This window comes from Hylobates moloch, unplaced genomic scaffold (assembly GCF_009828535.3).
Source record: "Hylobates moloch isolate HMO894 unplaced genomic scaffold, HMol_V3 SCAFFOLD_22, whole genome shotgun sequence".
NCBI lineage: Eukaryota > Metazoa > Chordata > Mammalia > Primates > Hylobatidae > Hylobates > Hylobates moloch.
Window position 1 is genome coordinate 4,322,996 of NW_026652297.1, and position 10,790 is coordinate 4,333,785.

General features: G+C 55.4%; 1 protein-coding gene across 1 annotated transcript; it reads left to right on the forward strand.

The window, feature by feature from the left end:
- Nucleotides 1–1,307: 1,307 nt before the first annotated feature.
- On the forward strand, nucleotides 1,308–10,779 carry SLC48A1 (solute carrier family 48 member 1). The gene is made up of 3 exons (XM_032144180.2): nucleotides 1,308–1,592; nucleotides 7,134–7,301; nucleotides 8,255–10,779. Exons 1-3 carry the CDS (start codon nucleotides 1,457–1,459, stop codon nucleotides 8,389–8,391), a joined length of 441 nt encoding a protein of 146 aa, XP_032000071.1. The 5' UTR covers nucleotides 1,308–1,456; the 3' UTR covers nucleotides 8,392–10,779.
- The last annotated feature ends 11 nt before the right edge of the window (nucleotides 10,780–10,790 follow it).

The following is a 10,790-nucleotide window of genomic DNA, read 5'->3' on the forward strand; positions in this document are numbered from 1 at the left end:
AGTGAGCTGAGATCGCGCCACTGCACTCTAGCCTGGGTGACAGAGCAAGACTCCGTCTCAAAAAAAAAAAAGTCAAGGAAACTGATTTTCCCCTAGAGCCTCCAGAAACAAGGCAACCCTGATGTCCCCTTGATTTTAGCCCAGTGAGACCATTATTTGGACTCCTGACCTACAGAACTGTAAAATAAGAAATTTGTGTTACTTTAAGTCAGTAAATTTGTGGTAATTTGTTACAGCAGCAAAAAAAACAAAAAACAAAAAACAAAAACAAACAAACAAACAAACAAAAAACTAATGCAAGGGGTATTGGTTATGTTTTGTGCAGGTATATGACGGGCCTCCCCATGTAGATCCTAAGTGCTGTGGCAGAGCCCTTGTTATTGTGCCGGGATTTTCCCTCCAGCTCCCGGCCGGAAGCTGGGCTCAACGTGGGAGCTCAGTGCTGCTGCAGATCTGTCTCCTCCTTACCATGGTGTGATCCCCAGGGTCAGGGTGAGGGGTTTGGGAGGATGAGGCTTGTGCCGTTAAAAGGAAAGGTGAGGTCGGTTGCAGTGGCTCAAGCCTGTAATTCTAGCGCTTTGGGAGGCCGAGGTGGGAAGACAGCTTGAGGCCAGGAGTTGGGGGACCAGCCTGGGCAACATAGCGGGACCCCATCTCTACAAAAAATAAATAACAAAAAATACTAGCCAGGCGTGATGGCACACACCTGTAGTCCTGGCTGCTTGGAAGGCTGAGGTGAGAGCATTGCTTGAATCCAGGTGTTGGAGGATGCGGAGCTATGATGGCGCCACTGTACTCCAGCCTGGGCAACAGAGTGAGACTCTGTTTAAAAAAAAAAAAAAAAAAAAGTAGGGATTTGTGGGGAGCTGTGCGTGAGGATAGAGTGTCTGCAGTCAGAAGGTGATGGTCGCAGGGGTTCCCAGACTTCAGTGTGTGGAGAAATCCGTTGCGATATGGTGGGAGGGAACCTGGTTGATAGAAGGACGGGAGGAAGGAATTCTATTCACAGCGTACTCTAATATTTCTTAAGTTTTACATGTTAATTTTTAACAAGAAATTTAAATTTTAATTTTAAACGAAAATACGCCTCTTATTAAGAGGTAAAGATTTTTAATCCCCGCGGCCGGCTCGTATAAAGGCATATTTCCGGTCCCTTCCAAGGTCCAACTATCCTGACACGGCGGGTCTGGGGATGGGCCCAGGAATCCGCCTTTTTAACAGGCATCCCCCAAACGACACGGCGGCTTCGCGAAGCGGCGGTGGCGTCTGCGGTTCCGGGCGCGGGCGGCCTCCGGCCGGGGAGGGCGCTGTGCCGGCGGCGCGGGGGGCGGGCCGGGGGCGGAGCGCGGGGCGCCGGCTGCTCTGGCGGCTCCCGCGGCTCCGGCTGGCGGCTTCGGGCCCTGCACCTGTGACTCTCGGCCGCGTTCGCCCTCGGCCCGCCCGGCGCCGCAGCCCCATGGCCCCGTCCCGGCTGCAGCTCGGCCTCCGCGCCGCCTACTCCGGCATCAGCTCCGTGGCCGGCTTCTCCATCTTCCTCGTCTGGACGGTGGTCTATCGACAGCCGGGGACCGCGGCCATGGGAGGGCTCGCAGGTACCCCGGGACGCTGGGCGGCGCGGGGCGGGTGCGCGGCTGCGGGGCGGGCGCTGTCAGCTGCTCCAGGACGCTTCCCGCGGAGCGGGTGGTGGAGTGTTTACTCGAAAACAGCGGTTGGCGGCGGCAGGCCCCACGCGGGCCCGGGCTCCTGGGCATTCCTGGGTGCCTCCGGGACCCGATGCCCGCCCGGGCGCCACCCGGGGGTGCCGACGGCCCGCCACTGCCTGCTGCACAGACCTGCCGCGTCGCCCGGGTTATCTGTCACGGCACACTGCCTGTCGCCCTCCGCCCAGTTGCCCCACGGCAGTGTCCCCTCCGCGCGCCCGCGGCGCTGGTCCCCTCCTATCCCCAAACACACACGCGCACACACACACACACACACGCTTGTTCTGAGGGATCCCCTGCCCCCAGGGCGCCCCTTCCCTGGGTGCTGGGTGAGGGCAGAGAGGGAAGAAGTGGGAAAGGAAGAGGGCTAGGGGTGGCTAGGGAAGCCCATCTGCCTCCTTCTAGAGGGCTCCCCCGCAGATCCCTCTGCTGAGACCCACAGGGAGGACCGCGTTAGGGATCTCATAGAAACTGGACATTCTCTTTCCACCCATGTTGGTGCCTTTTTGCCACCCGTCTGCCGTGGCTCCTCAGCCAAGGTCTGCCAAATCCTGCAGCCCAGCCGCCCTTTCTGTGCTTCTGGGAGGGAAGGGGAAGCATCGGTTTGCTGATGGGGACTCTGGGCTGACCAGTGCTCCTTGCTGTGCACATTTGGGCTCACAGTTTAACCTCTCTGTGCCATAGAATTGGTATGAAGATGAAAAATATTATCTCTACTTTCTAACATTTTAAAAAATGCTTTCTATGTGTCAGGTACTATGTTAAGCAACCTGCTTCCCTTATTTCATTTAATCCTTACATTAGTCTCATGAAGTAGGCCTTACTATTATGTCCATTTTACAGATAAGGAAACTGAGGCCTGAAGTTAAATAAATTGCTTACCCGGGATTACACAGCTACATGAAATAATATGTGTGGAAAAGGACTTTGGGAAGAAAATACGTATAAGGATAATACTTTTACATATGATGATCATATTCCACTGCTAAAATCCTCTGCCAAAAGAACCCTAAATGGAATAACTAAAAATAACCAATTTACTCACTGCCACAGGGCGTGCTGAGTGCCATCCCTGGGTAGAGTCGAAGCATGAGGTGGGGTTAATGCCTTAGAAGAGGGGCATACATGGCCCCACCCTACACAATGCCAACAAAGCACTGGGTCACCAAGAAGGGGTGAGTGGGCACCCTGGCTAGGGTGTTCTCTGCCTGCCCAGCTGCCTCACCACCTGTGGGATCCTGAGGACAACTGGCCCATCTCTGCGCATTATCTACAGAGCCCTAGTTCCTTTCCCCTCTGCACCCCGCCACCCTCCATGTTTTTCAAGGTTCACTTCTCCCTGCCACTTTTTTGTTTCCTATTGGCCCTGTTGCTTTCCCCTCTGGAAGGTGGCGTCAGAGCCCTATGATTGCATTGCTAAGACCGAAGGCGAGAGAAGGATGAGGAGGGAGGGCCAGCCTGGGATCTCAGCTGGTTGTGTTGAGTCTGGCCTGGTACAAGTGGAGGTGAGCCCTACCTGGCCGTTTGACCCCATCCTGGGCCACAGTTTCCTCATCAATTAGGAGTGGGAGGAGATGTCCCCGAAAGACATCTGACTTCCCTCTGGATCTGAAATCTTGCAGTGCTGCCCACTCCCTGAGTCTCCAGCTGCCTCCTAGAGGGCTGTGGAAAAGGCCTTCTTTCTTATACTCTTGGGAGTTGCCTGGGGTTTTCTTCCGACCCAACTCTGCCCTCTCTCCCTCCCCACAGGCTTCCCTTGGCCTATGAGGCAGGCCAGCTGTGGAGCTGCCTTCGGAGAGAGGCGCTAGGGCAGCAGCCAGCTGGAGGAGGGTCCTGGTATCTCCCTGATGGTCTGATCTTTGACAGTGGCTATGGAAGAGCCAAAACTACTTGGTGGTGGTGGATGGTGGCAGGGAGAGGGGTTGCCAAGCCTGGACCTCTGACCTTCCCCACCATGAGTGGGTTCTCAGAGGGTCTGTGGCTAGTCAGCCTTCTTCCTCTTTTGGGGGTAAAGTGTCAGCAGATTTACTAACTTGTGAGCACCCTACTTCTGACTCAGTATTTTATAGCTCAGAATCTGCTGAGTCACCCAAGGGTAGCCCCAGCATGCTCCTTCTCCTGTGTTGGGCCAGGCATGGACTAATTGGATGTGCTGGTTTCTGGAGCAGAGTCATGGAGCCCCTGGGTCTGGTGGGCAGAGCGTTCACGGGTGGGGATACCCTCTCCCATCCTGATGGGTACCTTCGAAGAAGTGGCTTTGCAGAAAGGCAGTGGCAGAAGCAAGGCTGGTTTTCCTGGGGAGGCGGGCAGGTGTGGGTTGGATCTACCTGGTCTAGCTTTGCTGTGGGAGTACTAGGGGAAAACACCGACTCTAGCTCTGGGTTTAGTAGACCAAGGAAAGAGAAAAAGAAGAGTTGCTCCTGGAGTCTGAACAGCTCTATGTTTTTCCCACGTGAGCTGTGAGCATGAGCCCTGGGGCTCCAGGACTGTCTTCCTCCTAGGAAGGAGTAGAGGGGCCTGACTTAGGCCCAGTGTCCTTCTTGTCTGCATTTACCCTGTGGGATCCCCCGCGTGTCTCCTGTCTCCTCACCTCCAGCCCAGCCACTGGGGATGCTTTCACTGCCCTACCCTATGCCTTCCTTACCCACAGCTTATTGGCTGTGAGCCAATAAGCTCACATGGCCAAGCAGGGGCTCTGCTCCTTGGAACAGGTAGGATGGAGCGACGGTGTGGTCTGGTGTGGGCTTGCAGCCAGGTGGGATTAGGGACCTGTCCGTTCCACCCCGAGTTTTACAAACCAGGCTTCCTAGAGTCCCCAAGTGTGCTAGGGAAGGGTATTAGGGAGATACATTGCCTCCTGCCTGATGTGTGGGAGGGGACCAGTGAGGGGCTCCACCTCCTTCAGTGACCCCGTTGGGTAGGGCTGGGGGAGAGCTCCCTTCCCAGGAGGGTGGTGGGAGCCAGGGCGTGGGCAGCAGGCCTGCGTCCAACCTTGATGTGTGTTTATCTGGAGGGGAGGCGTCTGTTGCAGGGCCTGGAGCAAGGTTGAGGGAAGGTGAGAGATGGGTAAACCATGCCTGTTATTCACAAAGAACAGGGCCCGAAACGCCCCCAACTGGCTGCCTTCCTCTCCCTCCTGCCCTCAGCCCTCTTTGGTATGTGCATGTACATGGGGGTGGGAGTTTTGGGGAACCACTGGATCGTGATCAGTGGACTAAGAGATGGCATCTTCACAGGCCCCTATTTCAGCATTTCCTAACCCAGAAACTGCTGAGTCACAGAGGAATTGTTCTGACCTTATTTTTCTCCCAAGCTGGCTTCTAGAATCTTTGAGTGGGAAAGCATCTTAGAGCTCAACTTCCCCAACCCCTCTGTGGCGGGAGGAGACAGAGGGGGAGGAGACCTGTTCCAGGCAGGTGCCCATCAGACCGTTCCTTGAGTGTGCTCAGTGACAACACACCTTGTTCCCAGGGCCCTTTATAAACCAAACAGCTCCCTCAAACGAAAACATGGGACACACGTGAGGAGTGGGAGGGACTTCTGGGAAAGGTGGCTGTTATAAAAATCCAGATCTTGTCAGAGGTAAGAGGAAGCTGCGGGATGATTGTCCTGTCCACCCCTGGTCCACTCCAGCATCCAGACTAGGTGGGGAGGGACAGATGTTTGTCCTGGCCCACCCTGATCTCAGTGGGAGGGGGACCCACATTCCAGGCCCCCACCCCCTGAGGAAGAGTGGAGGTAGGCAGGGGCAAAGCTGGGAGAGTGTTCGGGGGGTCAAACGGTGGCAGGGGCTGAGGGAAGCTGTAGGCTTGGTAGGCCTTCACCCTCACTGGGGTAGAACCCTGGGCCGGTTACCTAAACTGGTAGGACCCCTGGGCCCACCCATTTTTAGATGTGGAAACACCAAGGCTTTGGGACACAGCAGTGCCAGGCTCCCGGTTTCTTAGCTTGGAGTCTCATGGGTTTTTGTTCCTCACTGGACCGCCTGGGGGCAGCCAAACTGGGACAGCCTCTGAGCTGGTAGCTCCACGGTGACTAGCTTCCCCCTGCCTTTTTCCCCCTTCAACAAATTATGAAATATTTTAGGCACACCAAAAAGGATAGATGATTTAACAAACACCCTTATACTCATCACCCAGCCTAAGAAAACAGCATAGATAAAATAGCATAGATTTCCCACCCAGCCTAAAAAACAAAATAGCATAGATTCCTATAGATTCAAAGCACTTCCCCACCCCCACCGCCCCATCAACTTCCCTTCCTTGTCTCCATTGCCAGAGATAACCACTTTCCCCAACCAGATGCTTATCCTTCCTGTGCACATTTGGTAACTACTCTGAGTGGTGTGTGTGCAGCTGCCTTTTGGAAAGGCCTCCTGACTCCTAGGATGCAGCGGCCTGAGTGGCCCACACCTTGCAGCCCAACCAGCTGAGAGCCTGCAGCTGGCTCTGCCTCTTTCCTCATTCGTCCCTTGCCGGGATCCACCGCCCTGCCCGGACCCTTGCCAATGGAGTTGATATTTGTTCCACTCTTTGGGCTGCACCAGCAGGCACTGCCTGGCACAGAGGGTTGTTTTGTATTGTATTGGCTGGGTGGCAGCTGGCATCCTAGAGGAAGTGTCCACCCAGGCGCAGAGGCCAGGCCCAGGAAAAGCTGGGGGCAGTGGGGGTGGGGGGCCGGTGCAGGTGGTGATGGCCTGCCCTTTGCTGCAAAATGGAGGGAGTGGCATGAGGTCTGGCCAAGAACAATAAGGCCACTCAGGGGTTGGGTGGTCCTGGAGTCTTCATGGCTGGACCTCCTTATCCTGCAAAACCAACTCAGGCAGTTTGGGAAGAGCCCTGCAGGCCTTGTGACTTTGAGACTGTGGCCTCTGAGGGCTGGGTGGAGGAGGAGCATGGGGCAGGAGCAGGGCTTCCCTGTTCTGTGGCCCTCAGGGTAGACAGTGACAAGTCCCCAGAAAGCAGGCTGGGCTGCTGAGGCACAGACTTTCTGGTTTTCAGGATCCTTTTATCCTCTTGAAAAGTAGTGAAACTCCATGCAAATTTTATGTATGTGAGTTTTAGCTATTGATACATACTATACCAGAAGTTAAAACAGAACATTTTTTAGCATTTTAAAATAATACTAAAAATAACATGAATTAACATAACATTTTTGTGAGAGGTATTCATGTTTTCCAAAACAAAATAAAATGAGAGAGGATGGTAGGGTTTTGTATTTCTGCAGGTTTCTCTAATGTTGGGCTTACTAGCAGGCAGCCCAGTCTCTTACCTGCTTCTGATATCACAGCCCCCGAAAGGGAAAACTCCATTCAATGAGGGAATGAGTGACAAGACCATATTCTTGGTATTCTTATGCAAATAGGCCTGGCCTAGTGGATCTGCAGGGCTCTGGAGCACCCTGGGGATGGGCCCTGATGTGTCTCTCCTGCAGGGGTGCTGGCACTGTGGGTCCTGGTGACACACGTGATGTACATGCAAGATTATTGGAGGACCTGGCTCAAGGGGCTGCGCGGCTTTTTCTTCGTGGGCATCCTCTTCTCGGCCGTCTCCATCGCTGCCTTCTGCACCTTCCTCGTGCTGGCCATCACCCGGCATCAGAGTGAGGGCGGGTCCCAGGGAAAGAGGGCATGGGAGGGACAGCAGCGGGGATTTTAGCAGCATTCCCATCCTGGTTCCACAGGTTACCTCCAAAGAGACTGGGTGAATTACTTAACCTCTCTGGGCACGGGTTTTGTTATGGTTCAAGTGGAGAAAACAAGTCCCCACCTCCCAAGCTGGGTGGATTCTATGAAACTGATGTGAAGTCTTGAGCAGTGCATAGCCCATACAAGCACTCATGATATTGGGACCCATTAGTCTCTGCCCAGCTCTGGGATGGGAGCGCCCTCTGGTGGCTGTGGCTGGAAATAACCAGAGGTCCTTCTTCCTGGAGTCTGATGCTAACTAAAGCAGGTTGGAAGTGGCCTAGGGTAGTTGTCACAAAAGCGGAGTGGATGATACAGACCTGTGATTGGCCAGCCCTGCCCTTCCCTAATCCCCACGGCCTCCTGCCTGAAAATCCTGGAATACTCTAAAACGGTCCCCAGCTCCGTTCTACTGTTCCAGGCCGTGGAACAGTAGTGGCCCGCGGCCTGTCAGGAACCAGGCCGCGCAGCAGGTGAGGGGCAAGCGAGACTTTACTGCCTGAGCTCCGCCTCCTGTCAGGTCAGCGGCGGGCATTAGGAGCGCAAACCCTGTTGTGAGGCGCATGCGAGGGTTGCGTGCCCCTGATGATCTAATGTTTGACGATCTGAGGTGGAACAGTTTCATCCCCAAACCATCCCCCCAAGTTTTTTGTGGAAAAATTGTCTTCCACAAAACCAGTCCCTGGTGCCAAAAAGGTTGGGGACCATGGCTCTAAAACCTCCATCACGATGTCTTTCTGAAGGGTTGGTTTAGCTGCCGGGACGTTGCAGGGATGTTGAGTGGGGAGAGTGGCCCTGGCCTTGTGGCCAGTGCAGAGGCCAAGGGCAGGGCCTGCTGAAGTCACTGTCGGCACTTCTCTCCCTGCAGGCCTCACAGACCCCACCAGCTACTACCTCTCCAGCGTCTGGAGCTTCATTTCCTTCAAGTGGGCCTTCCTGCTCAGCCTCTATGCCCACCGCTACCGGGCTGACTTTGCTGACATCAGCATCCTCAGCGATTTCTGACCCAGGGGGTGAGGTCTCTGCACCCTGGGTGGGCCTTAGGACCTGGACTCAGCCTCTGAGACGTTGGGAGAGGCTACTTCCACCCCCTGGGGACGCCAGAACTGTGGCAGAAAATACACAGCAGGACGAGTGTGGTCTCCCAGGAAGCTGTCCTGCCCATCCCCTTTCGAGGAAACCCCTGTGTGGTAGAGAGGGAATCCTGCCATGTTGCTCCTCATCAGCCTGGCCAGAGGGCGGCTTTAGACCTTTTCAAATGGATGTTTTCTTTTCTTTCTTTCCTTTTTTTTTTTTTTTTTTTTGAGATGGAGTCTTACTCTGTCACCCAGGCTGGAGTGCAGTGGTATGATCTCGGCTCACTGCAACCTCCACCTCCCGGGTTCAAGCAATTCTCCTGCCTCGGCCTCTCAAGTAGCTGGGATTACAGGCATCTGCCATCATGCCCGGCAAATTTTTGTGTTTTTAGTAGAGACAGGGTTTTGCCATGTTGGCCAGGCTGGTCTCAAACTCCTGACCTCAGGTGATTCACCCGCCTCAGCCTTCCAAAGTGCTGGGATTATAGGCATGAGCCACTGTGCCCGGCCTGGATCTATTTTCTTAGCACGCAGTGAGGAATCTTTGTACATGAGGCCAGGGCAACAAAGTCAAGAGGTCAAGGGGTAGGGCCGTGAGGCCTGGACCGATGCTGCAGGCACGGGTTTCCATCCCCGCTGCCCTAGGCACTCTCTTCCCAAGGCCAGGGTGGGCACCTGGGGAGGTCAGTTCAGGAATATCTAGCAGAGACCTCTTAAGCCCCCATCCCAGCACCCCATCCTGTCGTTCCCAGAGCTGGTCTCCCATGAGTGTGCTAGAGCCAGATAGCCGTGGCCCCCCACCCATCTCACACACACACACAGGCATCCATACACCCCAGAAGACTTCCCAAATGAGGCCAGACTCAGGGTCACGGGGAATGTGCTTCTGCCCCTGTAAGGGCTTTGGGGAAGGGGGCAACATGGTAGAGGCTAGAAGGAGCCCCCAAACCTGTGCCCATGCCCCTCCAGCCCTGCATTTCCACTCTGCCTTCTCAGAGTGCCCTTACTGCACCCAGATCCCCGGCCAGGAGAGACCTTCTCTCCCACTCCAGCCCCTCTCACTGCCCTTCAACTAGAGCTTTCCCCTTTCTACATTTCCCTTCTGAAGGACACAAATCTGCTTTTATGCCCATACACTGGCCCGAGGGCCCACCTAACTCGGGAGGGAAGGGGCTGTTGTTACAAGGATGACTTTCTGTTAGACTGCCATTTTGCACGGTCTCCCCCTTCCCACCTGATGTGTCCTGCCCCTCAGCTCTTTGCCTTATCTGTGTCACTGTCACTTTAGCAAAAATACAGCAGCCATTTGTATCAGCCTCTGGTGGTTGCTTGTGAGGTGGGAATCTTGCGGGAACAGGTGGACTTTGGGAGGAGTGGGCAGGGAGGGAGTGGTAGTGGCAGTTCTCGGGCTATCTGATTAAGCCATTCCCCTAGTTCAGTTGTGCCCTGGAGGGCAGGGGACAGGGTCAGTGTCTCTGGGGCTGGAGGCCCTCTTGCCTTGGCCCTCCTGGCATGGGGTAACCACCAGCTCAGCGCTCCTCCTCCAGCTTTCCTCTCTCTAGCACCCCCCAGCCAGGGCAAGGATGCCCACGGGCATAGCTACAGCAACCCCTGCGGGATTTGGTGTCCACATCCAAGAGGCCAGGCCAGATGGGAAAGGGATTAGCACCTCTTCCCTCACACTCTGCCAGGCTGCTGGGAGCTTGGGCCAGGTCTAAGGTAATGAAGTGCTCCTCTTCCTGCTGGAAAAACTGGACAGACTCAGAACCACAAAGGCAGGTGCTGCCGGCCTGGCGCCTTCCTCTCTGCTTAGGCTGGGTGAGCTTGTCCAGGCCCGTGCCTCACCCCTTCTCTCTTCTAGGCTCAGTGTATGCTTAATCAGGCATGGTGCATCAGAGCGGGAAGGAACCATCAACAGTGTATACTTCTGGAGCCTTCTACTGATAAACAGAGGCCCCAGAAGACGATTTGACTTACCTGAGCTCCCAGCTGGGACTTAAACCCAGGTGTGTCTGAGTCACAACTCTTTGGGGATGCCGTGGTGAGCTGGGGCTGAGCTCCTGTCTTCCCATCCCCCCCCCCCCCCCCCCCCCCCCCCCCCCCCCCCCCGCCATATCAGGGCTGGTCTCTGTGGACTCAGCCCAGGGCTGCCTCCTCTTTGTCACCCCAAAGTGGGGCAGCCAGGGACAGCCAGGGTGTGTTCAGAATGGGTTCTTCCTGCAGGGCAGGAAGGGCAAAGAGTTAAAGGGGCTGCAGCCCAGACCACCCTGGTCCCTCTTCGGGCACTGACTCAGACCCACACTGTGCCGTGCAGCTGTGCGCCCTGCA

What these genes read in the sequence shown, in the direction of transcription:
- SLC48A1 (XM_032144180.2), top strand. Translation starts at nt 1,457, where the DNA reads ATGGCCCCGTCCCGGCTGCAGCTCGGCCTCCGCGCCGCCTACTCCGGC. An exon ending in GGCCATGGGAGGGCTCGCAG is followed by an intron (nt 1,593 to 7,133) that starts GTACCCCGGGAC and finishes TCTCTCCTGCAG; the next exon opens with GGGTGCTGGCACTGTGGGTC. An exon ending in GGCCATCACCCGGCATCAGA is followed by an intron (nt 7,302 to 8,254) that starts GTGAGGGCGGGT and finishes CTCTCCCTGCAG; the next exon opens with GCCTCACAGACCCCACCAGC.